The sequence below is a fragment of the Ambystoma mexicanum genome, chromosome 10 (genome assembly GCF_040938575.1).
Source record: "Ambystoma mexicanum isolate Mex_15411 chromosome 10, UKY_AmexF1_1, whole genome shotgun sequence".
Lineage (NCBI taxonomy): Eukaryota > Metazoa > Chordata > Amphibia > Caudata > Ambystomatidae > Ambystoma > Ambystoma mexicanum.
The window spans coordinates 1,556,255,796-1,556,275,439 of NC_090932.1; the positions used below are offsets into that span (position 1 = coordinate 1,556,255,796).

The window sequence follows — 19,644 nt, forward strand, 5'->3', positions numbered from 1 at the left end:
CTTTATTAGTTTTTATGGAATAAAAGGAAACACGCCTCTGTGGAAATCTATACCGCTGCTGTTCCTTCTTGGTATTGCTCTTCATTGTTCCTGTGTCCCACCTCGTCCTGGTACTTGGATTACTCTATGTTCTTGAACTTTCCGAACCTTGAGGTAGTCTACTTTACAATAATACATGGGTCTACTGTCTACAAAGAAGTTAGTAGAAGGAGAGAGTGTATGGGGGTCTGATGTTTTCATAAGGGCTATACCCTGGATGGTCATCCTTCTCCCTGGGAGGTGGGGGGGGCCGCCCCATGTTATCTTCCCGCCTTATACCACCCCAGAGGGACTCCCAGGTTGCTGCCTCACCTCCCTGGCCTCATGGGAAAGGGTTTCCCCCTGGGGAGAAGTGAGGACATACAGTGATTCGCCGCAAACCCAGCAGCTGCTTTTAGCTCCTGCTTATCCAAGCTTCATTTCGATCCCTGCATTGTAGATGGATAGTTTGCACATTACTGTCTGTTAGGGTCATTATTAGTGAGGTTATTTTAAGATGGATCTTTGTAAATATTTATCTATACATTTGAAGGTATTTCTCTCTCTGTACCTTTAATATGCTCGGGGCAAATAATCAATGAAATGCTTTTCACAGTAGATCTCATTCTAATTACTAGACTGTTGTTTGTTTGAGTCTGTCATGGATGGAATTATTCAATTACAGGGCTCCAATGACTGTGGCCTCTAATCACCTATGTAGACAAAAGAGAGATCATTTGAAGGACTCCAACACCCAATGGCCTCCCACCCTTCTTCCACAGAGAGTCCAGAGACCTAAAGTACTTTGGACCGAGTGTGAAGTGCTTCATTCACAGGGATGGGATTATTATAGCATGGTGCAAGGCCTATTGGACATCCAGTTGCGCATAGTACAGAGCCTTAAAGAGCACAGTACTTTGGTCACAAGGTTGGAAATATCCAGTTGAAGATATCCTAGGCCAATTGCCCTCCTCCCCAGTGCCCCACACAGACTACAGAGACCTAATAACTCACCACGATATATTTTGTTTTGATGCACATTTTTAAAGGTGGCGTTCAAGGTCCTTGTGTTTGCAACCCCCATGTATGACCTTCAAGTGATAAGTGCAAGTAAAGTACAAGTGCAAGAAGTCAAAACTAAAAAGAATGTTCAGTGATTCAAGTATTTTCTACCATGTGACTGTCAGAAAAGTCTTTAGATTACCCCACATCATTCAGTTGGTCCAGTATATTAGTACATCAAGCGTGTACAGTATATCCATTTTGTCCAGGTGCAGTTTGGTTTACAATCTGCAGTGCAATTTATTTTGTTTTGCTGCAGGGCATTATGATGGAAATGTCCCCCGGTGACACCCACAGTGTATTGAAGTAGAAACTTGAGCTTTACGAAGAACAAATCTTCTGTATCACTAATCCTAAATATCATTCAGGGGATTGTGTTGTAAAGTGTCTTTTGCTCTTGAGTGGAATTCTACCTCGTAGAATTCCACTCTTTCTCTGATGTCATGTTTACTTCTGTTCAGAGGGGAGATTCCATGAGGAGTCATTAGAAGCTGTAGTAAAGAGGTGCTCTGTAGGCTGAGTACTGCTGGCTCAGGCTGGTTACCAATAAAGGATCTTCACTCACCTGCGCTTGGGCCGTCGCTTTCTGGTTTGACTTCCCCAGCCTTTTCCCCCACCTCCCGGTTAGTACTATGGATCGGTGCCACCTCTCGGGCTGGTTCTTCCTATTGCTACTGATGGTTTCTGTAAGTTGTTTTCTGCCTGGACTCCCTAGGGGCATTCCAGTTGTTCCTCTCCTAAGCCTGCTAAGTGTTCTAGAGGGAGTCTGGGATGGTCCCTTCTTCTTCCCTGGTATTACTCGCTCTACAGGCAAGTCCAGTCTTACCTGACCCACACCTACACTGGGTCCTATAATGTTCTCCTCCCACTACGCTTCTGTCCCTCTGATTTTGCACTCCACCTTCCTACCTCCACCCTTTGATATTACTCATAGCTCTCAACTCACCCGCTTTTGGCGGGTGTCACCCGCCAAAAGCATCCAGACACCCGCCAGCTCATCTGTTTCACCCGCCTTGGAGCCACAGACTCGGGTGCATACCTCACACAGGCTAAGGGGTTTGCAAGGGTGGGAGCTATGGTTCATATTTTTCCCGGGATCCGATTTTGAAATCCTGAAATCGGGTCCCGGCGCGACTCTTCCTGCACGAATGGGGGCATGAAAAGCAAGTGACATACTTTTCACGCCCCCATTTCCTCCCCCATCCCCTCCTCCAATGAGAGGATTGTGCTTGGGAGCACACCCCCTTCCTACCCCCCCGCAAAAGGCCAGCAACATAGAAGTAGGACTACCATTTTATTTGTTTTTACAGCAGTCCTACTTATATGTTTATGGCCTTTATGGGTTTTCTTTTTTTAAAATCCGGTCACCCTAGTTTTCTCCCGCCTTGGTGTCAAAAAAGGTTGAGAGCTATGTATTATTTCACTTCTTCATCTCACCGCCAACTACCACTCTGCTACCACACTTCTGTTATCTTCTCCTCCCTCCTTCCTCCAATCAGTCTTCTGGCCACTAATACCTCACCACTACTACCATCACTTCTACCTTTCACTATCACTGCTCCCATTATACTGCTTCTACCCCCTTCCACTACCCCAACTACTCTGCTACCTCTTCTGTCTCTAGTGTCACTCTTCACAGCCGCTACTGATTTTACTGTTTACTACTACAACTACCTCTCCTTCCTACTACTCCTTCTACCAGTTAGCTATGTCTCCCCTCTCCTCCTTCCACTACACCACTGGTAGGAAAAATGTCTATTTCTTTCCACTTTGCCCCCATAGTTTCTATGAAACCCCTTTCTTTTTGCTCTGTTTTTGAACCTGCTCTGACGTTTTGAAGGGAATTGAAGCATTCAGGTTCACTTCCCTTGACCTTTGCTGATTTATAATGGGGAAACTGATCCGTCCTTCAGACTATCAGTACTGGAAAACTATGTTTCCCTTTTGGATTCTGTGACTTCTTAATGTTGCACACAGCATCTTGCAGTGTAGTGCAGTGGGGATACTTTTGTATTACCCTAACATTTAGCACTTGGGATTTTTAGATCCTTTTATATGGGCCTAAAGACAAGCTGGTGGCAGCAGATACATTTGTACCATTTTTGCATTTTTTTTAGTGTGCGCATTTGCGTTTACCACATATGGCTACTAAATATGGCTAGTGCCCTAAAATGGCCTTGCCACAAGATTTGTGCTTGTTCTTTCGCCATATTGTTGTTTGGCCTTCTTCCTGAGTGAAACAAGTAGTTGTCCCTGATTGGACAACTAATGGCTGTTTGAATCCTTACCATTGGTAGGCTTGGACTTGCTTACACCCTAGATTTTGGATAAAAAGAGGACTCCTGCAGCCATTTCTTCAGATCAGCATTGGAGCCAAGAATCCCTTTTAGAAGAACTGCCGACTGAAGATCCGAAGACGACTCCTGAAGCAGCCTGACATCATTTCCTGCATCTGGCTCAGTAAAGCAGTGTTGGTCTACCTGATCTCTGAAGACCCTAAGTGGTGCTACAGCCGTTGAACTAGTGGGGCTAGCTAGTCTCGACACCTTCTCGAGCATCCAGCTGTCCCGAGCCTTCGGAAGTGTCCCTGGATCAGCCAGTTGACTGGTCAGCTCTCTTGTAGGCTCCCTCACCAGAGCCGTCATCATCCCACGGTTGACCTGGAACTTTGGTAATCACCTTCCCTCCAAATTTCAGCGTTCCAGAATCAAGAGAAGCTTCTGTGACCGTGACTTGAAGGGCACTTGTCGTCACCTGTGAAATGTCCTGAAGCGGCCTTCATCAGTGGTTCTTGCATTTCTTTATCTCCATGGGTTGCATCTTGCAGTTGTACGCGACAGGAAGAATCCTTACACCTATAACTCATGGGCACTTCTCATTGGATCCAACGGTGGGAAATACAACCTCCACCAACCAACCCCCAGACAATCCATGATGCCATCTGTGAAAATAGTGAAAATCGGATTAAAGGGGGTAAGTAAACAATGTATCGCCCCCCCTCTGTTCTCCATAATATAATATTGGGAAAAAATCCCTTTGTTGCATAACCTTCCATTCCACTGCCTTTTGGTTGTAGAACCTGGGTAGTCATTTCTGAAATTCAAAAGAACATTTACTTAGTAGAGTTGTTGAAGAGCATTTGATCCATCACCCACACAACTGAATTAGAACTTACCTTCAGAAACTCCATTCAGGGGAGAAGCATTATGGCTCCTGTGAATTTTGGGCATAAAGCCCCATTCTGCTTAGGATTTGGACTGCTTAAGTTAGGGAATTAACTTGTGTTCTCAATTCACCATTGACTCCATTTAATTTACTTGCCTGCTTGCTGAATTGCTGAACAAGTTATTTGAATGCATATATGAACCTATGGTAAATGTATTTATTTATATCATGGAAGTAATGTGTGAGAATATTACTTGTTAGTTTCATTTTTCAGTGTGTGTAGAAGCCTAGAATAAATAACTGTATTCGTCTTGTCTGCACTCTTCTAATCTGCCCTTGGGTCCAGGAAAGTAATCCCTTCCTCTTTATGGCTGTTTCACCAGTGCACAGCTGGGGGTTTGGCAGCATCACCTCCCACAGACTGGTGCCTGGTGCTCAAGCAAAATTACTGAGCAGTGGATGGCACTGGGTGCTCCGGCCTCAGTGGTGCCTGGGCCACTGGTGTCCAAAAGGGGGACAGAAAACACTGCAGTAGTAGCAGTGAGGCAAGCTGCACTAGGACACCATGCATAAGGCTCTGTCCGCTACATCTGTATGCAGTGTGTGTGGTTCAGCTTCTTGTTGGCTATCCATGCTGAACCCTGCTCCTGGATTCAGGTTTCTGATCATCATTATATCCATCTTTTTTGCATTGATTCCCAAAGCATGTCTTTTACCTGTTTTGCCCCAAAATTATAGTTTTATATTTGATTTTTTTTAAAAAAAAACGTTTTATTAATTTGAAGAAAAAAACAAAACATACCATGTCCAGTCATAACACATAGTGACAATAATAGGAACAGTCTCGTAGATGGAGCTCCATTACCTCCAGAAATATACAACACCATTTCTCCAGGAGCCCACTGATTCCCCATCACCTTTTCCACACCCTACCAATCCAGTAACCAAAGCATATCCCTCTTTCACGTCCTTCTCCAATAGTTGCAACTCCTCCATCATTCCCATCAAAATTACCATCTTCTATGCCCCACCAAAGTATGACACCATCTCCCAAAGCCCTCCGTATCACTCTATCACTATCCTCTGCTTCGCCAGGACCAACGGTAAGCGAGCCATCTTTTGCCAGGTTCTATGCAACTTCTTCGCAGGAATCAGCCCAACAAACACACTGCCAGTGGAGGGGGGGCGTAACTACTGCCTACTGCTCAACAGGGCATTAATACAATCCATCATCCCCGCCTAGTATACAATTATCACTGGGCACTCCCAAATCATGTGCTGAAAACGTGCAGATCCCGTTCTACAGCGCGGACACTCATGTGATACCGAGGGATTTATCCTGTGTAGTTTAGAGTGGAGTCATGCAGGGGCGTAGGAGACACATAAAATCTGGGGGGGGACAGGGGACACCTTGGGGACTTTGCTTTTTTAAATTTAATTATTGTGTTTTAGTCAAAGAACTTGACTTTTCCCAAAATTAAAATAAAAATAGCAGTACGTATTAAATTACAAATATCATCACTGTATAAAACAAGAGAAAAGAAGATAAGAAAACAGAAGAAAATTAAAGGATGCAGCAGCAAAGAACATGTCTTTATATGTTGCATTTCTGGATTTGTCATCTGACTATGAGCACATGGTACGAGAGAGGAAATAACAATTACTTCCAGTGGGCCACAGCTAGGACGCCAGCTCGTTAAGAGGCAGATCACCTGTAAGTGGATTCCTGCCAAATAAAGGAGTTGCAGTCTTTTCTACCAACTGCAAGTTGCTACTTTTTTGTGTGGGGCAAGGAGATGTGTGTGTCTCTTGGAATGGAAGGATGGGGGTTTCAAAGAAAGAGGAAATCTTGCTTGTACCTCTGAGTAAGCCCTGTTATTGGAGTAGAGGGACAAGGTGTGTGATGTTGCTGCTTTGACTGTCCTCTGGGGGATGGGGGGTACAGCAAACAAGGAGGATGAGCGATCGCAAGCACACCCCCTTATAAGCACTCCCCAGGTCCGCAGCCAGATGCGTCGGACCCGGGGGATGCCCAGTAGGTAAGGTTTATGTGGACCAAGGGGGGTTGCCAGAGGGGCAGCCCGCTATGTGGGCTGCACCTCTAGCACCCCTGTGAGGGCCGGGCCAGCCTCTCACGATGAGTCTGGTCCCTCTTATTCCATCTCATGCTGGCTTTAGAGCCTAGCCTTTCTTTGCCTTTGTTATTCTGAATGCAGAGCTGGACTGTTACACTATTCAAAGAGCCCCTCTGGCCTTACTTTGCCTCTCCCTTGTCTCACTGCTTGCTTGCTTAATACATACCTCCTTGCTTGAACACTCAACATATTCTCCCTAACAAAGCAATGGCAGCTGCAGTCTGTCTTAACTTCTATTTGTTCCGTGTCTTGAATTGGCCTCTTCTTTCTGCTTTACTGTCTACCGGGGAAAGGCATTTGCCAGTGACTACCATAATAGTTCTACCTGGTCATAATAGGGCAACAGCTAGCCAATATTTGAAGAACATGGGAATATTATGCCAGAGGCTGGCAACTGCCTTCGTAATGCCTACACAAGAGTCACAACTCTTGCCTTTGTTGCTAACAGAAATTCAGTGGATGAAGAAACGCGAGAACACACACATTGCTTATAAATGGAGGGGATGATGTCTTGGTTAAGACATTTTGATCACGCCAGGAGCTAATTTCGAGCTGCAATTAAGCGGTTACCTTTTAGATTCTGGCTTTAAATAATGTTAGTATCACCTGGAAAGCACAGAGGTTGCTCAACAGGGTTCCTGGAGCACGAAGGGTACCCTACTCGAGGGCTTGGATGATTGGAGGGCATTCTTGCCCTGGTTTGGAGCCTGGCCCGTACAGCCATGATGGGGGGAGGGGTCTATTACTTTTGGTTGTACGTATCCTTGGAGGGTGTGCAGACATTGCTTCCTTCTTTAGCCCACTAACGGCTCTGCTTTGCAACTTTATCACACATACCTGTCATGTGGCATGTAACTCAATGCTACTCATGTTATCAGCCTGTGAAGTCTGGAATCCTTTGCCACATCAACTAGTGTACAGGCCTGCCACCTGTGACTTACCCATGTCTGAGTCTGCATCTGTTGCCCTGTGGGGAAGACACACACAGAAAGAGCAGGGCACAGTGCCCTTGTGGGTTTTTCATACCTTCTTCCTCAGGGTGGGCACAATTGTCTCCTCAGAGAAAGTGGCACATTCTGGCAACATTCTCCCACTTTGACAATGTCACCCAAAGAGCTAAATTGTCCATTTGAAATACCTCTGTTGACTTATTATTTCGCAATCCACACTGATGGGTTTAAGCATCTGTTTAATGTGAGATGGCAATTAAGAGCATTTGCCAACGCACTCAAGAAGCACAGGACACCCTCTTACCAGCGACATGCCATGCTCACTCATTCTGATCACGAATTGCCATTTATCTTGTGTCATGTTAAAAAATGTATTTATTTATTTATTACATGTGTAGCATCACGCCAAACCCACAAGCATCAAGGCGCAAAGTAAACTTCATGGAGTCGACCACTTCCATTGGCGCAGTTTTTACTTTTCCGCCACAAAATGGAAGATTTTAGCATAAAAGGCAGGTGAAATCACATTGCTTTTCCACTCTGGAAGAGTGTAAATACCTTGCGATTGCTGGCGGAATTGACAATTGGTTCCTCTGGACTCTGCCCGATTTTACCAGGTTTAATTTCCAAGGAGATACCAGAGGAATCCCTTTCCTTATTTCCAGCATGAGAATCCATGCTGACAGTAAGGCCACATTTGTCGGTTGGAGTGGGAAATACAGGGGGTCCTGGTGTGTCCGCTCGGCTCCCGAACTCCACCCAGAAAATGCACGAAAATCCAGCCAATTAGAAAAAGCGACAGTAATAGTGTTTTCCACCACTTTTTCTGAACCAATTGACCTGGAAAATGCTGTGTTGCATCAAAAGCTGAATTCATTCACTCAGCTTATTATCCCACCGGAATATTAAGCCAGGTGCTGAACACAGGTGTTACATATTCCTGTTCACAATCTGCATTTGGAGCATTAACTCACTGAGCTACCTTACAAATGATATCTCTTCTGGGGCTTTACCGTCTTAACCCCTTAACTGCCATGGGTATTTCTGCCAAGGCCTTCTTTGGTGATTTCGATATGTCGCCATTCAATCCCTTGTAACTTTTTTGTTACATAAGATATCTCGGCCAAATTTGGCCCCTTTTTTCCCCAAATGTAGGCGGTCGTAACATTTCGGACTTTGCCAGGGTTTGTGGGTAATACATTCTGGGGCAATTCACGCAAGTCAGACCTCTGTGGATTCCCACGGGTGTCCTCTTTTCGGAAATGCATGAGGTTCCCTGTTTTCCTTGGTGGCTTCGACACCATAGGCCCAAATCTGCATGTTGTCCACATGAGCAAAATCTGCTCTGCCAAAAGGCTTGGGGTTACCAGTGGGTTAGCCTTTTCCCTTTGCGCCTAGGTAGGTGCACCCACACATGCGAGGTACCGATTTCGTTGGGACACCTGTGGGAACGCAGGATGTTAGGACATGTGTTGTTGGCGGCGTGTTTCGGTGGATGTCCAGAGTGAAATGTCTGAAAATTGTGTTTTTTTCCCACCAAATTTCAGACACATTTCCCTCTGCACACCCACCGAAACCCGCAGCCAACAACAGATGTCCTACCTTCCCGCGGTCTCACAGGTGTCCCGGCGAAAACGGTACCTCATATGTGTGGAGGCACGTACCTGGGCGCAAAGGGAAAAGGCTAACCCACTGATAATCGCAGTCTAGCAATTTGCCCGCAGGGAAAGCTACATGAGATAATTAATAATAATTTGTCATTTATATAGCGCTACGAACCCTCAGGTATCTGAGCGCTGCTTATTATTACCCACGGTGTGTGGTGCTCATTTATCGACCTCGGAAGGATGAAAGGCTGAGTTTGGCCCCGCCGGGATTCGAACCTGCATCAGCAGGCTCTGCACGGATGTCAAAGCGAGCACTCTACTCGCTGTGCTACCTGACCGGCTTCCCCCATCCATTCGGGGGGGGGGGAGAGGGCCACCCCCTTTCCACTAATAACATCCATGGTGGTTCAGTAGCCCCCCACACCCATCCAAAACAAGTTATAATTTGTTTTATTTTAGTTTTGCCCACATGTGTGTGGCCATCTGCCCTGGGGGGGGGTGGGGGGAGCAAAAAGTACTGCCACAGGCTTGGGGGCTGGATCTGCCAATATTTACAGTGGCCTCTCCTCCACCCCAAATGGATGGGGGCACCTCATGTACCCCTTCCTAGGGGCAGATATCTGCCCCCAGGGAGGGCTACATAAGGTGCCCCCATCCACTCAGGGTGGGGGGAGAGGGCCTCTTCCCCTTTCAAACACAAACAATCCTGGTGGTCTAGTGGGTCCCCCTGGTTCCCCCACCCCCACCCAAAACAAGTTCTAATATATTTTTTGTTTTGCTCCTTCCCTAGGGGCAGATGGGCACATGTGTGTGGCCATCTGCCCCCAGGTGGGGCAAAACGTACTGCCCCAGGCTTGGGGGGGGGCTCTGCCAATATTTGCAGTGGCCTCCCCCCCACCCCAAATGGATGGGGGGCATCTCATGTACCACTTCCTAAGGGCAGAAATCTGCCCCCAGGGAGGGCTACATAAGGTGCCCCCCATCCATTTAGGTTGGGGGGAGAGGGCCCCCTTTCAAAGACAAAATTATCCTGGTGGTCTAGTGGGCCCCACCAGGCTCCCCCGCCACCCAAAACAAGTTATAATATGTTTTTTGTTTTTTTTTGTTTTTCCCCTTCTCTAGGGGCAAATGGGCACATGTGTGTGGCCATCTGCCCCTGGGTGGGGGGTAGGGGGGGGGCAAAACGTACTGCCCCAATCTTGGGGGGTTCTTTCTGCCATTATTTACAATGGCCTCTCCCCCACCCCAAATGGATGGGGGGCATCTCATGTACCGCTTCCTGTGTGTGGCCATCTGCCCCCAGGGGGGGTCAAACCATACTTCCCCAGGCTTGGGAAGGGTGGCTCTGCCAATATTTGCAGTGCCCCCCACCCCAAATGGATGGGGGGCACCTCATGTACCCCTTCCTAGGGGCAGAAATCTGGGGGGGCTACATAAGGTGCCACCATCCACTTAGGGTGGGGTGAGAGGGCCACCCCCTTGCAAAAATCCCTGGTGGCTAGTGGCCCCACCCGCACCCACCACCACCCAAAACTCTGTTAAAAAAATAAATAAAAATAAATAAATAAATAAATATATTCTGGGGGGGATAAATTACATTACATCCCCCCCACTTACAATTGTGGGGGGGGAGGATGTGTCCCCCTGTCCCCCCCATGCCCTACGCCCATGGAGTCATGGAAACCCTATGTAGGTTACTAAACTGAATTTACTGAAACCGTGCATTCCGAGAAGTCTTCCTCACTTGCTCCCATATGTTGGACCATTGTTTTTCTGTGGTAGCATAGCCCACATCTTGTCTTTTACAACCAATTTACAACCAATTCTTCCTTCGATCGAACAGTTTGTAGGGCCCCATATAACCTGGCAACGTTTGTACCAACAAACTCGCCCCTGGCTCTTCCGGAATGCTTTCCCACAGCTCAGCCAATCTCCTGAATACCCTGGCATACGTAAGAAAATAAGCAGCTTACATACCATATGTTGTGTACCTTCCAGGTGCTAGATATTCGTGATATTCTCACAACAGCCTGTGGATGTTGGTAGCATTCACAGGATGTGTAATTTCGGGTAACACCCACAGAAACGAGATGAAGCCCTGCTCAAACAGCACAATGCTGCCATTTTGAGTCCCAATGTCCCCTTTCAATGAGACCAAGGAATTTCGAAATAGAACCACTGATTTCGCTCATGAAGTAGAGATGGGCATTAACTTTGGAAATGTTGCCACAGTTGCTGTCTAACCAAATTGAGTTGAAGGATAACCGTGCATTCTCTGAGACCAGTGTGCGCTAGCAATGAAGGGCTTGATTCAGTTGAAGAAGGTGGCGGTTACACAGAGAAGAGCAAGTTATGGGAAACAGCATATTGGTGGTGGTGGGCAGATGTGTTCACCTGAATGCCCCTGATGAATGATTGTGGCTAGTGTGCTCAAGAGGAATGAGAAGGTGACACGTTACATCTGCGTGGGCTTCAGTATCCCCAACGTCACTAAACAATTACTTATATTTATGCTAGCGGGCATCCTTCCGGCAACTGAATGCTTCCCAAGGAAAGCAGGCGCAGGGCTAAGTGGGAGAACGTTTCTACCTGAAGTCCTCATCCAAAGGAGTTGAAGAGAAGGAAGCCATGTCAACATCTGATATTCCTGAGTGGTCACAGGGCGAATCCCCTTTAATGGAGGCATTCCACGATTTGCAGAGGACAATGCACAGTATTAAGAAAAAAGTTACAACAATTAAAAATAACTTGCAAATGAAAGCAGGAGATAGCAGGGGCAAAGAAATTGTGGGTGTGCAACCTGTCCTCCGGAACCTTTAAGAACATGCAGTGTATAATGGCATTATCAGGAAATTTGACAAATTAAAAAAAAACTTCTAGCGATTAATCTGATGATTCACAGCCTCCCTGTTCTGCATAGTTAATGTATCCCTCGATGCTGGAATGCAGCTTGAGTCTCCACTTGGGATCGTTACAGCACACAAAATATTGTGGTTTCCCTCCAGGGCACCAGGAGGATCTAGAGAGATGAGATATGGTGCAGCGATATAATACAAGAAAAAACATGTGGTGTCCAACAACCAGAAAATCTGAATATTCTATAATTTGTAAAAGGAGACCACACACAAGAGACTGAAGCAGCAGAGTATAAAAAAAATACAAATGTGTGGAGGACCACATGTGACTGAAAACGTGAGGGTGTCTCAAAGAGGAACTGCACTACTATGTTCATCCAGGGCTGCATCCTACATTTCCCTTGATAGGATAGAAAAGGTAGGAGCCAATAAGAGGGTGATGGGTGCTCTGCTTAATATGTCTAGTATCCTATACCAATAACAATAACCAGGGTACCTGACATTCTGCATACATTTTTACTGTAACCTGTTTGTGTGGATATAGTTGTGAGGTCATTCAGAGGTCTTAGGTCATGAGACCTTTTTAAAAGGACGGGGGGAAAATGATTTAGAAAGACCCTCTGTGACCACACAGATCCGGCACAGAGGAATGGGTGGTGGAGGTCAATGTCATTATTTTGATTTTTGTAGGTCGCCTAAAATCGACCGAAGAAAATTGGTCTTTTGATTAAGCGACCTACAAAATCAAAATAATGACACAGAACCCATTCAGAACATTTGCAGTTGATATAGATGATGGTATAATTAACTTTGTTTCCTTACTCCTGCCTCCCTCCCTTCCTCACCTCCAGTTCCAGCATTTGTAGGCTGGGTGAGCGAGCTATACTTTGCAAGTATTGTAAGAGATGATTAAAATGATAAATGATGGACACAGTCGGGCTCTGATGTTTATATGTGCTCTAATTGAAGTTGGAAACTGTGTTATGTAAGGAAGGCATGGTATCAAACAGTGAAGACAGACACGAGTGATCACAGTTCAAGGGTGTTTATTGAACTTCAGTGGGTTGGTTGAACGCCTATCTAACCCTAAATCTAAGGATGGCAGCAAGCTACGACCATCAAATAATAAAACGCAGTCCTAGTCGAGTCTCTGTTAAAATAAAAGGACCTATTCTAATAAACCTACTGCCAATCCTTACTTCTAAATACAAACTGGTGTGAGACAATAGTGTATGCAAATAGAAAAGTGTTCAAGAAATAATATGACAGGCTAATAGAGCAGATGGCGTCCCTTCCCCATGTTTTCAGTACAGGGTAAGTCAGCACATTCGAGCTTCGCACACACTCTGACTTCTCTGCCATGAGGATACAGTTCAAAGCATAGGGATCGGGGCTTTCTGCCAAAGCCTCTTTCCCAATAAAAAGTCTTAGTGTAGAGGGCCTGTTGTACTAAAAAAAGACCAAAGTTCCCTTCTTATTAGGATTTTCACATTCACAAGTTCTCCCTTCCAGTGTTCATCATGGGTCTCCCTCCTTTGGGCTCTGACCCCTTTTTACCACAATTTTCCAAACTAGTCTCCTTCGTTCGGGTTCGGACCATGGATCTCCCTCGTTCGGGCTCGGACCATGTAATCTCACTTTCTAAGTGTTCTTCTTGATATCAAAAATCGAACACTTTCGAATGTGCGATGGGTTTTTGCTTAAACCGCTGCATGGCCACTTAGATTCATTTCACACAATGTTCTTGGCAGTCTTCTACTTTCGTTTCTGCCACTTCTTGGCTGGATACCTTAAAGAGACCTTCGATTGAGCACCCTTGTGGTGCTGGACCACTCTGTCACTTGTATTGTATTTTTCTCCTTTAATTTTCAACCAATCATCAGCAATTAAGCTTTGCTCGCATCTTTTATCACACTCTTTGCCTCGCTCAGAGTGTGCTCTCATGCTGTGCCTTTTATCCGTGTGGGGACGTTTAATGGAAGTCAGTTGGAAGTGATTACCAGTAATTGCCTGACCATAGTAGTGGGACATGCCAGGTACAATGCTCAGGTGTGAGTCTGTTTTCTCCCAGAGTAGGCTGTCCTTGTGAAGGGAAAGGGAGTGGTAGAGTTTCTAAATATCCTATCTGGTAGGATGGGGGAAAGGTGTTATTGAGAGGGAGATACCGTGTCTTGGCATCAGGTGTCCTACTCCTACTCCCACTCCCCGAAGACCCCTCACCCAGGTGATCCTCCCGCACTGGTATGCCTCAGGGTCTGGAACCAACGGCGATGTCGTGTCCTGGCCACTTGAGAGAGAGACCACTGGGACTAGCAGGTGAGAAACCTTCTGGTTTCTCACAATTATGAGTGCATTCTTTTTTGTATTGTGCTTTCTTTAACCCCTCTAATGTTGGTGAGAGTAAGAGTAAGAGTGTGACATACATATCCTGGGTGCATGTACTGCTAATTCTGCTTAGCATTGCAGAAAAATGCATGCTGCAGTAAAGCAGGTAAACAGATTTCTGATGTTTGTTAATCTGCTTAGAATCACATGCTGTGCATATGATCCGACATCTAGTGGTAACCGCGGAGTATTGCATCTTGTCTTTCGAGAATCGAAAGTGGATGTCGACATGGGCGTGCCTGTAACACTATCCCTACGTGACATGTAGTGTACCCAAGATCCCTCACGCGTCGAGGTCCCTCAGATTCTTTTTTTCCCACCCAGCATACTGGTCGCTTTATGCAGAGCTCGTCAAAGACATTGCTTATTGCCCACTCAACGGTTGGTCGAATAGTTATTTAAAATAATTCAGATCACGCTAGCCGTACCTTCTTTCGACGGCTGTTCCAGATCTCTGCCAAAGACCTTCAGAACTTCGACGGACGGTGATCCAGCCGGCGCTGCCGACCACTTGGCCGGGCCTTCCGCCGGCCTACACAGTAGGGAGAGTTGGGTCGTGGTGGAAATTTTTCTTATAATCTGAGAATGCCTTTCCCTTTCCTTCCGCTTTCCCCTTTGGTCTTCGTCACTCTACCCATCCTCAGCTATGGAGAGGACTCCATTTAGGTTTTGCCCTATTTATAAGAGCAAATTTCCCTGGAAAGATAAGCACAGACGGTGTAACTGGTGCTTGCCCCTCGATCACAAGGAGGAAGGATGCGCGGTCTGTAAGCTGCTCCGTCCTAAGACATTAAAGCAGCGTAGAGTCAAGCGGTGGGCGGCCTACGATATGTCGAAGGCTGAGTATTCTCCCATTGCCGCAGCCACCGAATGTAACGACGGCGAGAGTGACTATCAAACCTCCGAACCAGAGGTGGTTGACCTTTCGACGGACCGCTCGCATTCCGCATCGTCTGTCCCCAGCCCCGCTAGGCACGGCTTAGGCACTGCTTTGGGGAAGTCACACCCTGGCGACAAAGACGAACATGTACACGGCATTAAAACACAACCCCAAGTCAAATCTTCGGCCAGGTTGAAGAAGACTTCAGCGCCAACGGGTACACTGTAAGTTCCGGCAGCACCGCCGACCGTCAGCCCTCCCCGCAGCCGCATAAGGACGGCCTCATCTTCCCCTCCAACGAGAGGGTTCAAAACATGATGTTTCAAATCCCTCGTATGTAGCCAGTCGAGAGGTGACGGTACGCAAAGCTATGCGACTGCTAGGAATGATGGCGCCATGTATCTACTCGGTTCTTCACGCGCGCCTGCGCATGCACCCAATGCAAGAGTGGCTCAACAGCCAGTGGTGTCAGGCCAGCGGACAGTGGGACGATCTTGTGGTTGTCTCGCCAGCCCTCGTTCTCTCACTGCATGGTGAGTGAGTACAGAAAAGAGAAAGTGGTAAGACGCCTATGTTCCTTCCATCCGAGCGGGGAGGAAGGGTGGGAGCATGTGAATCTAAGCAAATACAACCATCAGAAATGCTTTTACGGTAAGTAATGCATATCATATTAAAAAATACAAAACTTGATGTAGACATAAGATTGGGCCCCTTTACCAAAGATAGGTTATTCTAGTGTGAGTTGAGCTCCTATCGAAGAAAAGAAGGAGCCCCTGATGCTGCATATCTTAGAAATACAAACGTTACAAAGTGAAATGTGCTGAAAGGAACTCCCTGCTCTTGCAGAACTTTAAGTAACCCAGCTCATTACGATTTCTAAGATAAGTAGGAAGGCCTATCAAAGTTTAACAGACATCAGGAAGTGAACCAGTTGTACATCACTTGTCCTCTCTTAGCACTCTGTGTCTGTCCATCATCCACTCAGTTTGCTTCTTTCTTGTTTTACAGCCCTTTGCTCCTGCAAGTCAAGTCATTGAAGGAGGATCTGCAGAAAGGTAAGCATCTCATCCCCCTGCTGTCCTTTCCCTTCATGCCAGTTCACTCATCTCCTTCTAGCTTTACCATCCTTCACTCCTGCTCTCGCATTCTTCCTTTGCAGCACTTCCCTTCTTCATGTTCTTTGTATCTTTAACCTCGATTTACTCTTACATCCATCCATCCACCTTTTCCATCACGCTCAATTACATTTTCATTGACGTCGTCCTCCTTTCATCCATCTGGTCCTCCCCCTTTCTATGGTCTGTCTGCCTTAGGTTGATTGCTCTCATGCTATTACATATAAATGCGAGCTTTGAATTCTCTTGTGCTGGCCTGTAACTGGGTAGGCAGCCTACAGCCTAGTAAATTTGAGAATTGGTTTATAAGAGGCTTTGGTCTATGACCTCATGGCTAATTTTCAGGACACACCTTAAAACCTTTCTCTTCTCCCAACTTCACCTGCGTAATTTCATCTCCTTAAATATTATCCCCTGTAAATCCAGTCGCTCTTTTGGTTTACCTGCGCCAGATGGAGTGACCTCTGCATGGTACCCAATTTGGGTTTTGCAGATACAAATTTAATCGAATCAATTTGGTACCACTACTATACAATATGGGTCTCAATTTTCAGATACTCATCTTGGTGTCAGAGCACTGTGGTAGATGTTTTGAAACATCATCTTTCAAATACCTGAATGGCATGTGAGATCCCATGAGATTGCATGGATGTAGTGGAATAGGAGTCATCCAGCAGATTGCATAAAATGTGGATTAGCAGTTCTATGGAATGGACTCTATGGAATGGATCTGCAAATTATTGAATTGGATGGAACCTGAGAAACTGGAGACATTGCATGACACAAAATATGAGAATTTTGACATGCATGCGGTAGTGCCGGATGTCTTCAGATTAGACTCTTGAAAAATCCCTTTCTTTATGACACATAGCAAGACTTCTGAATGAAAGACCTCAAAAAACAGATCCTGCTCCCTCATCTGTGCCATAAATAAGACCAAATAATGTCTTGTGTTAAAAGCCTTTCCCTGGCTCCATCTGCAGCAGATTTCGGTTCAAGCTGTTCTGTTTCCACCACAAAGCACTTCTTATTGGTGCTTGTGTCAATGATGCCACAAATTCCTGATGAAAGTCCCCTTCATAGCAAATAATAGAACCATGTCTTCTTAATGAAAACGCAAGATACAGCTTTATCTGCAGCAAGCCCTCTTTCTTTGAATCCATAACAGGCACATTTCTGCAGCCAGCTAACCTCTTGTTCATAAACCTTCTTTCTTGCTCCTACATCACTTACTGTATTGCAATATGACCCTCGCCTTGCCCCCTCCACCAACCCAATGCGTGTTGTTCAGATTTGTCATGCTTCTTTAACTGGATAAGTATACTTTAATGTTTCCTCTTCCCATATATTGCTTTATACTTTTTGAGACCTGATACACTTGAGTGACTCTATGCAGTTTGATGTGTGAGCCTCAGAGATTCACTGTAGTTATTTTTCTGCTCTGTCTAATTGCAAGTTCAAGTTTGCCATTAGGCAGAGCAGAGACAATTCACTAGAGAATTCTTTCTGTTGTGGTGTCAAATAATTTGTTTACATTCTGGTGAAGGTGGGATTTGAGATATGTGATTTATTATTTTGTGCGTGCTGTGAGATTGTTTAATAATGTGTTGTGGAATATGAGAACAGAGAGATTTCATTTGGGTGATATATTAATCCTAAGCAGATCCCTGTTTAGAAAATATGCACGCTGTGAAAGCTGTTGGTGTGTTGTCTGTAGGTAGCAGTAAACAATACATGTGGAAGAAAAGTACATGCTGATGTGGAGGAGAACCTCAAAAGGTTTTATGGTTATTTGGCACCTTCGGTAAATTCTTGGCTGCGGCTCCTGTGTAATCCAAAGTTCATAGTAGAGCATTGATAACCCTCTCTAAATTCCAGCAAATGTTGTAGTGCTTGATTAGAGAATTTATGGAGATTCAATGGATTGCTCTTGTAACACTGCACTTTGTAATTTGGGAAAGTTTGGAAGTTGCATGGCCATGAATCTATGTACTGTGGGTAATTTACTCTTGTGAAATCAGTGTAGTTTGGTTGATTTCATGCTGTGGGATCTCAGTATGTAGGATGATTCCATGGTTTGAAATATATTTAGTTGGGTGCACCATGCATGATTAGAAGTTGAGGGATCTGGGGCTAAACCTTTATGATATTATATGATAAGTCATTTATAACGCGCCTGCACACAAATGTGTCTAGGCGCAACAAGACAAGGGAGGGAAGGCTGGGAGTGTACAAGACAAACAATCCTACTAGGCCTTGTGTCATTCAGATCGTGCAAGTGCGAGAACGAGAATTGCAAGGGGAAAGGGAGGGGGGAGTGCAAGGGAGAGGTGAGGGGAAAACAGGGCAGCCAGGGCAGTGCGGCTCTGGGTAGTGCAAGGAGAACAAGGGGCTGTAGGGTTACAGTTACAGCCCCTAGGTGCATGGTAGGCCCATGGTTTAGCTTGCAATCTGCAGAAATGGGCGGTTCAGTAGTTCGGAATCTGGAATGTTGGTACAAAGTGAAATCACTTATTAAAAAGTGATTTCTGAAATTACCTATTTGGAAAGACCGCTCTGAGCAGTCTTTCTAAATCGAACTGTCAGCCACTGCCATGCATACAAGCGCGCACAGGAGCTGACAGGCACAATGCAGCCGGAAGAGGAAAGTCGCTGGGGCCTAGGTAAGTGTTGATGTGTGTTTTTGTGCGTTTGTGTGAGCAATATTTAGGATGGGGGGGTGCGGAGTGTGTGACTGAATGCCTGTTTGTGTGGCTGTGTTAGTGTGTCCATGGTGAGGGTGGGTAGAGGAGGGAGGGTTTGTGGGGGATAAGGGAGAAGGTGGTGGAGAAAAAGGGGGTTCAGGGAGGTGAACCCCTCCTCCCCCTCGATGTTTATGAAATTGGTCAGCGCAGGAGCGGTATCAGCGGGCTGATTGGATTTGTTGGGGGGCTGAGGGGTTTGGGGTCACTAAAGTGCAATATATTTCTGCATATTGAAGGTCGGACAAATAAGCGGAGAAAAATCATCAATTTTTGTGTTCACCCTTTAATATGTGGACATATCACATAGAACCTTTATGGTGTATAACCTTTATGGTGTATAATCCACAGAGGTAAATTTCCATAAATGGAGAGGAATGGAATAAACAGCTCTCTGTTCCCAGCTCTTTGATTGTTAGATTTCCCTCTCCCGTTTCAGAGACGATCAGCGTGGACCAGACAGTGGCACAGGTGTTCCGCCTCAGACCCTATCAGGATGTCCATGTTAATGTTGTTGACCCAAAGGTGAGTCCTAAAATGGCTTTAACTCCTGGCCCTTATTACACTTTTTTCATCAGCTTATAGGTACAGAACTGATTGGACATCATGCCCCGCCTATCTTTTGTGTCTCTAATCATATAGCCAGGAATTTGAAATGAGGACTGCTGTTCTGTTTCGGCCACTCAATCGCCAAGTAGTTCATATAGGTTCTGTAAGTGTGTGGTGCAGCT

The 19,644-nt window shown here is 45.8% G+C and overlaps 1 protein-coding gene across 11 annotated transcripts in view; it reads left to right on the plus strand.

Moving 5' to 3' along the window:
* The window catches only part of DEPDC5 (DEP domain containing 5, GATOR1 subcomplex subunit), a 1,004,325-nt gene that overhangs the window by 163,074 nt on the left and 821,607 nt on the right, over positions 1–19,644 (plus strand). For all 11 annotated transcript variants that reach the window (XR_011276224.1, XM_069619835.1, XM_069619836.1 and 8 more), the window contains 2 exons: positions 16,066–16,112; positions 19,353–19,438. Coding sequence is in view for 9 of the 11 variants with exons in the window: in XM_069619835.1 (XP_069475936.1) it covers positions 16,066–16,112; positions 19,353–19,438 (133 nt within the window). In the remaining 2 variants the exon portion in view is untranslated. The remainder of the gene's footprint in view (positions 1–16,065; positions 16,113–19,352; positions 19,439–19,644) is intronic.